Source organism: Arvicola amphibius, chromosome 6 (assembly GCF_903992535.2).
Source record: "Arvicola amphibius chromosome 6, mArvAmp1.2, whole genome shotgun sequence".
In the NCBI taxonomy this organism is placed as follows: Eukaryota; Metazoa; Chordata; class Mammalia; order Rodentia; family Cricetidae; genus Arvicola; species Arvicola amphibius.
Window position 1 is genome coordinate 32,607,831 of NC_052052.2, and position 17,012 is coordinate 32,624,842.

General features: G+C 48.8%; 1 protein-coding gene across 5 annotated transcripts in view; it reads left to right on the forward strand.

Moving 5' to 3' along the window:
- Positions 1-17,012, forward strand: part of St3gal3 (ST3 beta-galactoside alpha-2,3-sialyltransferase 3) — a 209,291-nt gene that overhangs the window by 111,821 nt on the left and 80,458 nt on the right. For all 5 annotated transcript variants that reach the window (XM_038332403.1, XM_038332404.1, XM_038332399.1 and 2 more), the window contains one exon: positions 15,456-15,548. In XM_038332403.1, the coding sequence (XP_038188331.1) occupies positions 15,456-15,548 (93 nt within the window). The remainder of the gene's footprint in view (positions 1-15,455; positions 15,549-17,012) is intronic.

The window sequence follows — 17,012 nt, forward strand, 5'->3', positions numbered from 1 at the left end:
CCCCAATTTTTTCCTTATGAAAAATTTGGACTATTCAGTTACATCGTTGTGGTTTATAGAGAATGAAAGAAAGCCTTGTATAATCTGTTGTAAATATGCAAATGCAAGTATTTCTTTGTTCATCTTAACTCGGGTTAATCTAGCTTCTTGAGTATAAAAATGTCTATGTTCTGTAAGATGTCTCCTGCTTTCTCTTTAAATACTGCCTTCTCTATCATTCTCCACTTATCCACACGCCCTACTCTTCAAAGTCTCTGGTTAGATTTTAGAGCTTCCAGTCATAACCTGTTAATGTCTCCATATTTGCCACCTTTTAACCCTTTCCATGCTAAACTGTAACCACAGAGGGCTCTGTGTAAGAATAAACTAGACTTAACCCTGAACCTCCAGGCCAGGATTATCAGGTGCTTACCCTAGCTCTGAGCGGATTAGGCTAAAAAGTCTGCAGACAAAAACACTTGCTGTTGACTCCCAGAGTCTCATCCTCGGGTAAGCTAGGAGCTCCTACAGCCACGTGTAAAATCCCCAGATCTGGCAAGTGCTGCCAAGCACCTGGCAGGAGCACACTCAAACCTTCTCTAGAAAAGCATGTGAACTCCTGGCAAGTAGCCGTTCAAAGAAAGGAGAAGTTCACAGTTAGAGAATAATGCACAAGGGAACGACAAACCGTCATTGGCAGGAACCGTGACAAACAGCAGGCCATGGGAGGGGACAACTGGCAGATTTCTCAAGTTGGAATGACTGGTCGGTCATAAAACAATTCTGTGTACCACACAAGACTGAACTACATAGGATTAAGAACTGTAATATAGAACCTTCGATTTAAAAAAATAAAGAGGATTCTGTAGTGCAGGTTTCTTGCTAGCCCCATAATGGCTCCCTCAAACAAGAGTTCTCTTTCCTTGCTGTCCCTCTCTGTCCTTCCCCCATCTTGACCATCCCTGTTCCTTAAGTTCTTCTTTCTTCTTCCCTTCTACCCTCCTCTTCTCCTTCCCTCCCCCCTTCCCCCAACCCCCACACTCCCAATTTTCTCAGGTGATCTTGTCTATTTCCCCTTCCCAGGGGGATCCATGTATGTTTCTCTTAGGGTTCTCCTTGTTACCTAGTTTCTCTGGGGTTGTGGATTATAGTCTTGTTATCATTTGCTTTACATCCAGTATCCATTTATGAGTGAATACAAACTGTATTTGTCTTTCTGGGTCTGGGTTACCTCACTCAGGATGTTTTTTTTCTAGTTCCATCAATTTGCCTGTAAATTTCAAGATGTCACTGTCTTTTTTACCACTGAGTAGTACTCCATTGTGTAAACGTACTACATTTTCTTTATTTGTTCTTCAGTTGAGAGATATCTAGGTTGTTTCCAGATTCTGGCTATTACATATAATGCTGCTATAAATATGGTTGAGCAAATGTCCTTGTGGTATAATTGAACATCTTTGGGTATATGCCCAAGAGTGGTATCCTGGGTCTTGAGGTAGACTGATTCCCAGTTTTCTGAGAAACCACCATACCGATTTCCAGAGAGGTTAAACACCCCCAACAATGGAGGACTGTTCCCCTTACTCCACATCCTCTCCAGAATAATCTATCAATCATTGGTGTTTTTGATCTTAGCCATTCTGACAGGTATAAGATGGTATCTCAGAGTCATTTTGATATGCATTTCCCTGATGGCTAAGGATGTTGAACATTTCCTTAAGTGTCTTTCAGCCATTTTAGATTCTTCTGTTGAGAATTTGCTATTTAGATCTGTATCCCATAAGACCCTAAGCAGTTGTGGAAAGGGTGCCTGAACTGGCCTTGCCCTGTAGTCAGATTGGGTGACTATCTTAAATGTCATCATAGAACCTTCATCCAGCAACTGATGGCAGCAGATGGAGAGATCCATAGCAGAAAACTAGGCTGGGCTCCCAAAGTCTAGTCAAAGAGAGGGAAGAGCGATAATACAAGCAAAAGGGTTAATACCACGATGGGGATACCCACTTAAACATCTTACTTGAGCTAATGGAAGCTCACTGACTCCCGCCTGACAGTGGGGAACCATCATAGGACCAAACTAGGCCCTCTGAATATGGTGACTGTTGCATGACTGGGGCAGACTGTGGGGCCACTGGCAGTGTGACCAGGATTTATCCCTACTGCTTATACTGGCTTTTTGGAATCCATTCTCATTGGAAGGATACCTTGCTTAGCCTAGATATAGAGGGGAGGGCCTTTATCCTCAAAACAATGTGCTAGACTTTGGTGACTTCCCATGGGAAGCCTTACCCTCTCCAAGTAGTGGATGGGAGGTTTGGGGGGAAGAAGAATGGAATGGGAACTGGGATTGGTATGTAAAATGAGAAAAAATAGGTTTTTTTTAAAAAAAATAAATTTTAAAAGAGTACCAATAAGTAAATAAATAAATAATAAATCAGGCCAGCAAAATGTCTCAGCCAGGAAGGGTACTTGCAGCTGAGCCCGCCTACCTGAGTTCAGTCTTTCCAACCAGCACGGTCAAAGGAGAGAGTCGATTCCTGTAAGTTGTCCTCTGACTTCCACACACAGACCGTAGCACACACGCACCTACCATGACCACTCAATAAATAAACTTTTAAAAAATCATAAATGAGCTTCTTGAAATCAAAGTTACAATAGTCAGACTTTACATCTTAATAGAAGTGGTTAGCAGCAGAGACACAAATGAAGACAGTAAGCTAGGAGATAAGCCAGGTAGCAAACATTTAAAGGTCTGGGGACATTCCTTTTTGCCCCTCCCTTCCTCTCTCCGTCTGGGGTGTATGTGCCGCGTTGCATGTGCTGTGTTTGTAAACCAGAGGGAGATGCTGGGTGTCCTGCCCCATCACTCTCTACCTTATTGCTTGACAGGATCAGCCTGCCATTGAACCCTGTCGGCTCTCCCAGCTGCTCCCTGCTCATATACTTGCTTCCCAGAATGCACTAGTCAGCTTCGGATGAACTTGAATGGAGGAAATGTTTGTTCTTGCTCATGGTTTTCGAGGTTTCTGGTCATGGCCATGTCCCTTTGGGCCTGGGATGGGGCAGAACCTCCTGGCAGCCCACACAGTGAAACAGAGATGTCACCTTGTAGCAATTGGACAGCAGGGAGGAAGGGGCTAGGATCCCAGCATCCCCTTCAAGAACATGCCCCAGTGGATTGAACATCCTTCCACTAAGCCCTACCTCAAGTGCCATCACCGGGAGCAGGCCTTCAACACATGACCTGTAAGGAACATTTAGAAGCCGAACCAGAGCCTTGACCTCCACATAGAAGCAACCATGATCCCATTAAAAAGCAAGGTAGATGTGATCTGAACGCCTGTGATCAGGACCTTCTAGTGGCCCCTCGGCTCTCCTAGAGTGTGACTCTGATGTTACAAGGCTCTCGGGTCTGGAGTAGACCCTGGCTTCTTACTGCTTGCCTTAAGGTTTATTATTCCATACTAGGTTCTGTACTTGGGCGCTTCTAGTATCCCAGGCCCCTTCCTGCCTCGGACTCTTGGCATATGTGCCTTCCTTTGATAGCAGTAGAGACTGCTCACTTCCTCACCCATTTACCCACTCCTGGCCCCTGCCCATTTCCTAACCGCCATCCCCTCTCTTTTCCCCTACAGTGCAGGGAGCCGAGCTTAGGGCTTTGCCAATGCTGGGCAAGCGATCTGTGGATGGACTGTGACCCCAGCCTTTATTTTACTTTTCATAGTGAGACACTGTCTCACTCACTAGGGTTTAAATTTGGGCTCATGCTACCTCTGCCCCCTGAGTATTTGGGTGTGTAGACCTGTGCCAATAGGCCTGACTCCTGGCCTCCTGACTCTCCACTGTGTCATTTTTCTATGGAGTGCTCATCACTGTTGGATGGGCCACACATCTTGCTCATCACTGTTGGATGAGCCACACATATTTCTCATCACTGTTAGATGGTCCACACATCTTGCTTATCACTGTTGGATGGTCCACACATCTTGCTCATCACTGTTGGATGGTCCACACATCTTGCTCATCACTGTTGGATGGTCCACACATCTTGCTCATCACTGTTGGATGGTCCACACATCTTGCTCATCACTGTTGGATGGTCCACACATCTTGCTCATCACTGTTGGATGGTCCACACATCTTGCTCATCACTGTTGGATGGTCCGCACATCTTGCTCATCACTGTTGGATGGTCCGCACATCTTGCTCATCACTGTTGGATGGTCCACACGTGGTGCCTACTTGTTCTTGTCTGCCTCCACCCCCCTTGGAGAGCACAGGGCTTTTTGTTCTCTCCACTCCTGTTCCCTAGCACCTGTTGTTTAGTGAGTGCCCAGTAACTATCCGATGCATGGGGGAGTGAGCTGACAGATAACTGCATGAAATAGATGGTGTTTAAATGCTTGTAACAAATGAGAACACAGCAGGGGTGGAGCAAGTGATCTAGGCATGTGCACAGCATTGTATCCGCTCAGACCCGCATCTGCCCTCCCCTGCCCAGCCACTCTTCTTACTTTTCCCCTCACTCTCAACAACACAGCGGTAAGAAAACCCCCAGCCCATTTTAAAAAGAACAGAGAACGGATGCTTTGTGAAAAAGATATGCAGATGGGGCCTGGAGAGAGCGCCCAGCAGTTAAGAGTGTTTGCTGCTCTCATAGAGAACCAGACTTTGGTTCCCAGCACCTGTGCCAGGTACCTCACAACCACTCACAACTCCAGTGCCTGGGGCTCTGACAAGCTCTTCTGGACTCCACAGGCCAGGCACCTGTATGTGTGCACACCTACGCACACACTCATATAAACAAAACAAATCTTTAAAAAAAAAGATATACAGATATCAAATAAATATGTCAGTATATAAAAAGGTACTCACACTGTATGTCTCCAGTGGGGGTGATATTCAAACAATGAGAGACTCACACACCTGTCAGAGTGGCCAAAATTAAATAAAAACAAACCCTGACAATTTTCAGTGCTGGCAAGGAGGTGGGTCAGGAAGTCTTACTTAGTACTATTGATGCTGCAGAACATTCTGGCCATGTTGGCAATATTTTGCAGGACTTCCTACAGCCAAATATGGTATAACCAGATGTGCTGACCACCATCCTCCAGGGTAGATTGTAGCATGACTAATAAAAACCTAGAGACAGATATTGGGGTTCAACCTGAAGGTCAGAAAAGCAAAACAGCCAGCCACTGGCTCTTACCTCTACCTCAGTCTGAAATGGTGATCCTGCCTCCCAGAATCTCAGAATGAGACTGTCTGAGAGCTGTCTCCTCCTGTCTTATATTCTTCTCTAGGGCTGGGATTAAAGGTGTGCACCGCTACCACCTGGTTTCTATTGCAAACTAGTGTGACCACTGGGATTAAAGGTGTCTGTCACCATTGCCTGGTCTGTAAGGCTGATCAGGGCAGCTCTTTTACTCTCTAATCTTCAGGCAAGCTTTATTTATTAAAGTAGAAATGAAATATATCATCACAGTCGTTACCCGAGTCAATTGGAAACTTCCATGCACACAAAAACTGCTCATGAGTATTTCTAGAGGTGATACCCGTGATTGTGACAAACCAGAAGCAAGATGAACAGCTGCCACATCCAGACAGTGGAATGGTTTTCAGCATGAAAAAGAAAGGGGCATCAGCCCTCACAGATGAGGAGGCTCCTGCCGTGACTCTGGATAAAGAAGCCAGGCTGAAAGCCTGCATACTGTATGCTTCTACCTTTGTGACATTCCAGAAAAGGCCAAACTATAGGTACTAAAAGGGCCCCGGTGACCCAAAGTGGGAGGGAAGAGAGAAATAAGTCTGTATTTGCCAAAAACCCAGAGAACAGAAGTTCTCAACCTGTGGGTCGTGACCCCCTTGGGGGTTTTATTTCAGGTATTTACATTACTGTGCATGACAGTAGCAAAATTAGTTATGAAGTAACAATGAAATAATTTTATGGCTGTGGTCACCACAGCATGAGGAAGTGTATTAAAGAGTGGCGGTGTTAGGAAGGCTGAGCCACTGCCATAGAACCTCTTAACGCAAAAAGTGAAATGTACTACGTTAATACAAGATATCACTAATGGGGGAAGGAGGGTGGGGCTCTATTTGCTTGGCTTTTCTGAAAGTCTAAAATTATTCATAAAAATAAAGCGCATAACTGGGCGGTGATGGCACACACCTTTAATCCCAGCACACAGGAGACAGAGACAGACAGATCTCTGAGTTCGAGGCCAGCTTGGTCTGCACAGTGAGTTCCAGAATAGCCATGGCCACACCGAGAAACCCTGTCTCAAAAAAACAAACAATTTAAAAAGTGCATTAATTTTTAATAATCAGGTTGGGGTGTGGGTTAGCAGGAGAGCATATGCTTACAATACAGGGGCCCTGGTTCGTTCATTCCCATCAACAAATGTGTGTGTATGAATCCAGGGCTTTGGAATCAGAAGACCTTCGAATTTGCCCCTTTCTATGCTGTGATAAAACACCATGACCATGGCGCCTTTTAACAGAAAGAATTTAATGAGCTCCAGCTGCAGAGGGTTAGCGTGCATGGCTGCAAAGCAAAGGCACGGCTCCAGGAACAGCTGAGAACACGCATCCTCATCCATAAGCAGGCATGGCTGGAGTCTCTGAAACTTCAGAGCCCAGCCTCAGTGACATACCTCCTCCACCAGGCCACACCTAATCCTTCCCAAACAGTTCCACCAGCGGGAGAACAAGTATTTAAACATGAGCCTATGGGAGCTATCCCATTTAAACCATCACATTCCACTCCTGGGGCCCCATGGGCTCCTGGCTATAACACAACACAGAATGCATTTAGTGCAACTTCAGAAGTCCCTAAAGTCTTTTCACCTCAGCACTGTTTAAAAGTCCAAAGCTCAAAGCCGGGTGGTGGTGGCCCACGCCTTTAATCCCAGCACTCAGGAGGCAGAGGCAGGTGGATCTCTGTGAGTTCGAGGCCAGCCTGGTCTACAAGAGCTAGTTCCAGGACAGGCTCCAAAGCTACAGAGGAAACCCTGTCTGGGAAAAAAAAAAATATCCAAAGTTCAATGTTTCTCCTGAGTCTAAAGCAATCTCTTAATTGTAACCCTTTGTAAATTAAAAAAAAAAAAAATCAAGTTACATACTTCCAAGTACAGTGGCACCAAATATACATTACCATTCCAAAGGGAAAGAGTCAGGGCATAGTGAGGAAACACTGGGCCAAAGCAAGACTGGCACCCAGCAGGGCACACTCCACATCACCGCAGCCTTTTATTCCCATCATCCTCCTGCTCCTGCCCAGTTGAATGTCCATATTTTCTTCTTTATAAAACGATGATGATATCCGCCAGTCACATGGAGTGATTAAAGAGTCAACAATAATGGAAAAGAAAGAAATCAAACTCAAGCCGCTGCAATTGCTCAGTGGTTGCCGACTGCATTCCTTCACCGTCTACTGTCTGCTGCCCATAGTTCCCATCTCTTCGAAACCGACGCTACCCCTTACAGCAAGCCTGCTCGCTTCTCTCCCGGGCTGATGCGTGTATCGCTCTGCTTATGAGTCCTCCCATGCAGACTACTGTCCTAGCAGCAGAACCATGATCTGTTCACAGCGTCCCTCACTCTTCTGCCCTCCCAAGTCCCTAGGATAATTGCCTCACCTCCCCGCACCCTGTACACGTCTCTGCCTGTGCTGATCCTTTAAGGTTTTTCGGTTTTGTTTTGTTTTGTTTTTGACTTATCTTCTTGCTTCTGGGTTATACACGTTTTGAGGGCAGGATCCAACATGGAAGCATCAGCCAAGAGTGTTGTACTTCTGAAGCAATTCTCCAGAGAACCTTGGGTGGAAAGGGGATGAGCACACCCACTAAGGGCCCCCTACAAGCAGAGTGGCCTTTAAGAGCCCTCATTTTATCTTCAAAGTTCCGTGCTCTATTCCATAGTACAGATATGCTGTTCTGATGTAGACTTCTCCATCAAGTTTATTTATTTAAGTGTATGAGTGTTTGCTTGCATGAACATATGTGCACCGCATTCATGCCTGGTACCGGAAGAGGTCAGAAGACAGCGTTGCATCCCCTGGTACTGGAGTTACAGGTGAGCGTGAGCCTTCACGTGGGTGCTAGGAATCAAACCTGGGTCCTCCAAATGAGCAACCGGTGCTTTTAACTGCTGAGCCATCTCTCTGGTCCTCTCAAGTATATTTATTACTCCAATAAATACGCCTGCTTTGAGAAGCCTGGACCTAGTGGACCTAGGGATTGTGCTGTCTGGAAATGAAAAGGACCTGCCTGATCCTATGTAAGGAAATCAGACACAAGTCTTTTCTGTGAGCTTCTGTTGAGACTTAGCCCTTCTCTGGTGCTCACATAGATGCTGAGGTTCCCAGAGATGACAAGCCTGTGTATACAAATGTTGGTCTCTCAAGTAGAAGTTTGAAAATGGCAAGTGGCTTAGAGAGGAGAATTCAGGTAACAAAAGTGGAAGGAACCATTATTTTCCTCCAAATTATTATAACTCTGACCATCCAGGAGGAGCTAGAAGTAGGGAAGGCAGAAGTTGATTGGTACTACAGCAGGGGCTGACTGGCAGGCTGCTTCCTCAGCCTCCTCTGTCCTACCGTCCACCAAGCTGCTTCCTCAGCATGCTCTATCCTACCCGCCAGCCCTCCTCCTCCTCCTCTAAGAACCACAGAAACCACGCAGGAGAGCTTGTCACTTGAAGGCTAGTCCCTCTTTAAGATGCGCCGGTGTCCAGCCTTTCCACGTGGCAGCAGACGCTGTCATCTACGAATGTGCTCGGCCACATTTACAGCTCTCATGGGACGCCAATGCCCAGGCTGGACTTGTACTTTTAGCAATCAGCCTGCCTCAGTCTCCCAAGGGCTAGAACTACAGATATGAACCACTAAGCTCAGCTCTCTTGCTTGCTGAGACCCAGACTCTGTATTCTCAAGGCAGAGCAGAGCGGAGAATTTCCAGGAGAGACAGGCACGGCAACAGACTTGAACACGTGTTCAAGTCCATGCTCTTTCTGCCAAAGAAATCTAGGGATGTGTAGTCAGGAGGCAGCTCAGGGGTTCTTGCAGAGGACTCAGGTTCGGGTCCCATCAACACTGGCACAACCGTCTGTCTGTAACTTCAGTTCCGAAGATCCGACACCCTTTTCTGACCTCCAGGAGCACCAGACACACACATGCACAGATATGCGTGTAGGCAAAACACTCATACAAATAAAATAAACTAATCTTTTAAAAAAAAATTAATGAAAACAGCTGGGCTAGGGAAGTGGTTCAGCAGGTAAAGGCCCTTGTCACTAAGCCTAATGACCTGAGTTCAGTGCCTAGGACTGACACTGAAGGAGGGCACTGGTTCCTGCAAGTTCTCCTCTGACCTCCACACAGGGAGACACACACACACACACACACACACACACACACACACACACACACACCTTGGAGTGGGGCTGCATGCAAAGCCCCAGCTGCTGGAACAAACCAGTTGCTGGGGCCGTTGAGATTGGATGGGTGTTTTTGCCAAGTATCTGGGTGGTGGGTGGAAATGCTGGATGTGTTAGGTTACTATCTAGTCACCACGCAGACCCTCCTCTCTCTGTTTGGCTTCAAGAACCTTTCTGGTCCATGTTGTCAGATATGGCGTTCGTGCAAAGATCCCCACCCTGTGGCGGGAAATGGGTGGCTGTGTGGTGACTCTGGTTCTCTGCCCTTTTGGAGCCTGTTTTACAGAAGCCGTAGGACCATTTGCTTCATCTGGTGACATCACTGCTCAGTGTTGTCCTTCCTGCTGTCCTGGCTTCCAGTAACTCTCTCAGTTTGTCACTGCTCTGCTAACCATGGCCACAAATGCCCCTGTCACCCGGAACCCCAAGGAAAATATGAGTAGAAATGGGTTTTCTGGCTGTGTTCGGCTCATCGCTTGACATTTTGAGCGTGAACAGAGAACAGCACATCTTCTAGCCGCGTCTTCTGGCAGGGCTGCTTTCGAGGCTTCCACAAAGCTAGATTAGATCACAGATCTGCTGCCGGGCACTTGGCTCACGCTCCGTGTGCTAATTCCCTTGCTCGTTTCACTACCACCCAGAAAGAGGGTGTGTTTATGTTTTTAAAGAATTGAAGTGTAGAAACAAAACCGAGCTGGAGCCGTCGCAGCAGGCCCCCGCCGGAGCTCCTGGGAGAAATGTCTGTAGTGCACAGGCCAACACGGGAGGGGGGGGTCCTCTGGGGAGCATCCTCCCCGTCCAGGATGAAGACAATGGCCAAGCCCCCACATGAGGTTAAACTGCAGTAATGTCAGCTTCAAAATCCCCAGTTAAACAGGAGCGCAGACAAAAGCTGCAGAGAGATCCATGTCTGCACAGTGACAGCCAGGGTGGGATGGATTGACACCTGCCACCTGTGTCTACAGGAAGAGACTGAGGACAGCCCAGGACAGCCAGCACGCCTCACTCCCTGCAGAGGGCCTTGTTACTAGAGTCACAAGGTTAGAGGGACAACAGTGGGAAAGACAGGGACTGTGCTGTCCCTCTCTGGTAGAGTACTCACCAAGCACCCAGGGTCTCTGGACTCCACCCCTAACACCAGAGAGAGACAGACAGACAGGCAGGCTACCCTTAAAGAGAAGATTCATCTGGGTGCCTAAGGGGAGCTATGATGGCGTTGAGTTATTTTCTTACGTGAAGGCTGTTTTAGTGGGAAAATTCAAATGGAAATGTCTAATAATCAAATAAGATGACAAAAGCCAAGCAAAGCCACTGCTGCCATTTCCCCGTCGCACGGTTGTCCCAGAAACAGCTCTAGTCACTGGGACGCTGGTCTTCAGGAAGGAAGAGGAACTGAGGAGGCAGTGGTGGAACATGCCGTGCTGAGGGGCTCCACCACCCCAGCTAGGGGCTTGGCTCTGCCTGAGCAGTCAGATAGTGGGTTACGTGTTACACACTCAGGCTTCTCTCGTGACTAGTGTCCAGTCCTCTGTAAGATGGTTCTAGAAATTGGTCTGTTGGTTACAGAACATCCATCACTGATCTGTAGAGTCCTTGAGAGTAACCCTCGAGCTTTTTGCCCCAGCCGTCACCTCTGTCTCCCTCGCACGTGCACCCATTTGCATTGCAAGTCAAGGACTAATCGCCCTTGGTGCAATGGCTCGATACTTATTTACGTACTCTGTAACACACGTCCCGTGTTAAATGATCCGGGACAGGGAGTTTCTCCTACTTTTTACAGACATATGTTGATTGTACAGAATAATGAGTTTCCACTGTGATTTTTCTTACATGTGTATAATTTACCTTTATTGTATCCACTCCCTCCACTCTACTGTCCTCTTCCAGCCTCTTTCTCTTCCCAAATCAGGACAGAAAGCTGTTTCGGTGAACACCTGCTCACGCCTCGGTCTCTGCAGGCACTCGCACTTATGCGTACATACTCCACACATGCATACATGTTCCTAATTTAAAAAAAAAATCTTACAGTTTGGTAACATGCCTCCAAATCATACAGCTTGCAGAATGACACAGCCAGGATACGAATCCAAGCAGCGACTCCATCGCCCTTGGATTCTTGAGTGAGTGAATGAGAGCAGGGAAGGGAAGGGGGTGGGACAGAAACAGAGTTTGAAAACAAGTGAGTACCAGGATGAAAGTGTGCCCTGAGGCGTGTGAGGACCACAAGCGGGAGGAGTTGGTTTGGTGGGTCAGGGTCGGTCAGGGTCAATCTCCCCTCTCCCAGTCTCCCAAGAACATCATCTCTGCAACTGCCCCATCTCTGAAGCATCGGGAGTTTTTCTCCTTCTGGTCAGTGTGTGAACGCCACCCTTACCTCAGCCTTCCTTCTGGCCATTTCTATCTCCCTTTATAGCAAACTCCTCAAAATAGCCTCCCATCTGGCCCTAGTCACCCCTTGTTTCCTCTTAAACCCAGTGGAATCTGAGCTGAGTGTCCACCACTCCCACCGCCTGTATCCATACTCCTACCCACGCCCACTAGTGAAGCAGCTTCCAGGGAAGCGAGCAGTGGCCTGCACGTTGCCCGAGTCAGTGCTCCAGCCCAGGTCTCGCCTGACCAGCCTACCCTGTTTGACACCACTGACCCCTGTGGGACATCACACTCTCTCTCCTGGGTGTCTTTGTTGTTGTTGTTGGAGACAGGCTCTCAGTCTGTCACTCAGACTGGCATCAAACTTGTGCCAGTCCTCCTGCCTTAGCCTCCTGGGAGCTGGGATTCTAGGCCTGAGCCACCTTGCGTGTCTCCCGTTAGTTTCAGTTTTTTGTCTCCACCTACTGCTCCATCCTGGTGCTTCTGGCTGTCTCCCAGATGTTGATCTTCCCAAGGCACATGTCTGTCCAAAAGTATCAATTCTCCCTTGCCATGGAATCCAGACGTGAGCCAGGTGCTCAGTCTGCCTCTGCCACCTTACTTTCCTTATGTGTGTATGTTGTCCGTGAAGACCCCCAGATGTTGACTTCTGCAGACATTAGTCAGCACGGCAACTCTCCCTTGTGATCGAATGCAGACATGAGCCCGGTGCTTAGCACCTGGATGAGAGGTCTACCTGCCTCTGTCACCTTCTGTGTCTCACCGCACTTGTACGGTGTTTGAGAAGATGGCCAGCCCTCCACTCCTCACCAGATCCCAGGGATCCGAATTCCCACTGCATAAGAGGCTACGGGTGGGATTTTTTCCATTCCTTTACCCACTTGTCGGCGGCCTCTTTGGCAGCCTCTGATTCCAGATGTAACCTTCCGTCCATTCACTGCCCAAGACTTGGCCTGGTTCCCTAAACTCGGCCCTTCTGAGTGAAGTGGGGGAGTGGACGTTGGGTTTTCATTTGAGCTTCCAGCATCTGGTCTTCGCCTGAAGAGCGTGCGGTTTGCACTCCTCACCCCAGGGGCTGGTTAGTCACGTTCGCAGCACAATGGGCACTCTTAGTGGATGAAACGCCCCATCTTCCACAGTGAAATGCCAGCTGCAGAACAAGGGCAGAATGATTTGATCAGACATCTGGGGACCCCCTGGCATTTGGAGTGGGTGCCTAGAGAAACTAACTGTTCTGGCCTGAGGGAGCCGGCGACCATTAATCTTAGTGGGTTTGACCGCTGTCTGCCCCAGAGGTCCCAGCCTGCCAGATGACTCAGACCCCTCAACACTCCTCCTATTCTTCTCTCACTGGGACATTTGGGAGGCCATTTCTAAGGCATTTTGATTTGGTATTAATTGACATGCCCCACTATGCCCAGGCTGGCTTTCTAAATGAATTGGCTAGCTTTCATCACCCCTGATACTGGACCACCTTGCACACCTAGGAAAAGCAGACTCCTGCCTGCCCTGCCTGTTTCCCACTTCTCTGCCCTTCATCTGGCCAGCAGGCTCTCCCCTCTGCCATGGATGACCCTAGCCTAGGAGCCTAGGTCCGGTAGCCCTCCTTCAGTCGCCTTCCACGAGCTGAGAGCCTGAACTGGGGAGAGGGAAGATGCGGCCAGAGGTTCATCTGCCGATCATTCTACAATGCGCTGTGTCATGAATGGCAGCCGCCATCTGCCGTCCAGCTTCTTTGTAAACGTTCTGGAATTCAGAAAGCCCACAGACACTTGGTACAAGTTGGACAACCCTGAGGGTAAGGGTTTTGGAGACATGGCATGAAGGCCAAAGTGCTGTGTACATACTTTCAAAGAGTGGGGTGAGGCCTTCTTGACCCTCATTTCTACCCATATCCGGCCGCGGGAACTGCTCCTACTGGTGCTGGGCTCCAGGCCAGCTTCTGTGACATGGTGCCGATAGTGTCACGTCGGTACGCCCGACGCGGGCAGACGCAGCTGCATGGTCATGGGTCCAGCTCTTCATCTTTCTGAGCCCCAAGAGTCTGTTAGTGCACGCGGCACCCATTCCCAGGGCTGCTGAGAGGAGGAACTATTAGTCACCGTACTTCGTCCCCACGCTTCCAGTAAGCTCCGTAATTGCACGGACGCCTGTATTTCATTTTCAAAAGACAGTTGTTTACATAGGAAAATACAGGTTTTTTTTTTTTTCTCCTGTTCAAACCTTTAAGTTTGTTTTGTTTATCAAATAAAGTTTCAGCCCCTCACTTTGCATTTGCATCTCATTGGTAGGGAAGGCTTACAAATGTAGATTTCTAAGATTCTGTGTACACTTATCAAGCAGTCCCTTACATAAGGCCCTGGACTAGACCTCCATGGGTGAATTGGACTTGACACCCAGCAGATGATGCAGCAAACATTCCTGGCTGTCCAGCAGAGACACACACACCCACACTCCAGTCCCTGCAGGGGCCATGCTGAGGGCCAGCTTGCTGCTGAGCCACACCCAGGGAAGCAGCTAGACACCGGAGAATTGCCCAGTGTATGTGGGGGTGGGGGTGGGGAAACAAGGTTGGAAATCAAAACTGGCTGGGACACGGCTGATGGGCCTACAGTTCTGGTGTCTACGGGGTCATTGACTGACGATGTCCTGATGTTTTTCAGACTGCTTGGAGGCACAACTGTGGTAGAGGGCTGTGACTCCAGCACCACACTGAACACATCGGGATGTGGAAACCCGATGCTGTAGGATGATATAGTCTCACGGCCAAGACCAGGCCCGGACACAGCCCTCAGGCAGGGCTTGCATCTACCCCGTAGCTTCCTGAGATTGTCTTGTCTGCAGATCATAGCAAAGGGAGGCTGTTGGCATCATTTTGGTTCTCAATAAAAAAGTACAGGGGTCTCTGCATGCCCATCTCTGTGCAAAGTGTGGGCAGAGGTCTGATCTCGAGAATTCATGCTTTAGTGGGAGACAGCTCTCCTGTGGTGGGGCAGTGCTGCTGGGGTGAGGGCAGGATCAAAATGGTGGGTAGGGAGGCTGCCAGAGCAGAGAGGGGCAGCTGGCTGTGGGTCGGGGAATCACTCCTGCGAAGCCCACGTCTGAGTCTGGTTTGGAAGGGCCTGGTGGTCTCCACGAGGAGGACCAGGAGAATTTCAAAATGAATAGGTGAGCACGCTCAACTGAAAATCAGCCAGGGGATTCTTCGGTGGCTCAGGAGCACACTTTTGCTGTGTCTCTGTTCAGGCCACCGTGAATGGTCCCCACTGGGTGGATCATAGTGGGTGGGGGTGGAGGGGATAAAGGCAGAGGAGACTGGGCGCATCGGGACATGCCAGGAAGGTGCGAGGGCCCGTGCCTCCGGATGTGTCAAAGCCTTTGTAGTCGAGTAGGCACTGCCTCATTGGTGGTCAGGCCTACTACAGAGGATCTGTACAACCGAGAGGGCTCCTTTTGTGGAGGCCATCGAGGGACCTTTTCTACTGGGCTGTCTAATTCTCTTAGGAACTTGGTGGGTTTCATTTCTAAACCCTGACGTGGAAAGAGCCTGAGTACCTATCTTCGGGAAGAGCGCTGAATTCCATTTCAGTCCCTGCGGCTCCTGGTGAATTGATAATCTACCCGCTGCTCTGGGCCCAGCAAGCTCTGACCTTCCTTCTCTCCCACAGGCCTGCCGAGCTAGCCACCAAGTACGCAAACTTTTCAGAGGGAGCTTGCAAGCCCGGCTACGCTTCAGCCCTGATGACTGCCATCTTCCCCAGGTAAGTGCTTCAGTCCCACGATGCCTGGACAGTGTGGGCTGTGGCTCAGCCCTTTGAAACATCTGAGGGGACTTGGCCTCCTCCTGAGGAAATACGTTTGCTGTAAGCCCCCTCCTCTGTCCAGTGGTGCCAGGGGAAGGACTCTGCTTTCACCGGTCCCACCCCACCCACTCTGCTTTTGCCACGTTCTACTCCCATCCAGCCTCTAAGAGTTGTGCCTGGCCTTGCAGTAGCATCTTTAGAGGAGAGAGAGGGGGTCCAATCTGCATGGCTGGCCCTGGAAGCCAGGGGTCAAAGCATTGACACACGTGGTCCTGGGGTCCTTGGTTAAACCAAGCTGGGTCCTACTGCTGGCCTCAGGAAGACATATTCAAATAAAGCAGGAATGACGAATGCTTCCTGAAGCTGTCTGGATGTTAGCACCTTCCCTCTCTGTCTTGCATCTGTTTTGCATCTGGGGTGCCTGATCTCTCTGATTTCAGACTTGCCAAAAGAATATGTGCTGGGTGTAGTCGGTTCCGTTTACCTAATGCCTTTATCAGGCCTTGATGTGGAATGAGGGCTGAAGAGCTGAAATTGTTCTGCCTTGTTTCTAAGTGTTAGAGATTCAGTGTCATTTTGTTCTATAAAAAATGGTGGGAGCTGAAGAAAGGGCTTCTGGACACCGAGATGTGGCACTCAGCCCACCGGAGTGCTGGGGGCAGCCCTGCTCTCTGAGGGGAGGACTTGCCTCCCATCTTTAGGAGCCCAGGCTCAGGACAGACAGTTTGTTTTCACTGAGGGATGCTGAGAAGCAGCTGGTAGCAAAGCAGATGCAGGATCTTGAGTGGGATGTGCATCTCTCACCTACTGTGAGCAGTACGACCCAGCTGCCTGTGGAAAGCAGGGGCTACTCTTGCTGGTGCTCAGATTGGTTCTCAGTGCGGGCTCTGTCTTCTGAGCTGACCCCACTGCTGGCGTCCTCTGGCTGTAACTGAATCCTCCAGAGCGTGAGGCACTGTATTCTGTCTTACACAAGCTGCACAACTCCATCCCCTAGCCTAGACGCTTGTGAGTTTCCCTTGACCTGGACATAGGTTTCTTCTGTTATTCTAATTGAAAGTAATACAAATCTGCATGCGTGCATGCCTCTGTGTGTGTGTGTGTGTGTGTGTGTGTGTGTGTGTATGTGGGTGGTGGTAGGGTGTGGCTCTCCATCCCTTCCCCAGAGACAGTCACTTTTATCACACATGGAAATACGTTTTATTGTTCTGTAGTTCACTTTTTACTCCTAAAAGCTATGTTACAGATTATTATATTACTATAATACAATAAAGTCCATCTTTTTTTCATATGTTTTTATTTCTTTAGGGGATTCTGAGAACTAAAACCAATGTCTGCCCCTAAACTATATGCTCAGCACCCATATCTTTGGTTTTTGTTTGTTTGTTTTGTTTTGTTTTTGAAACAAGATCTTACTGTGTA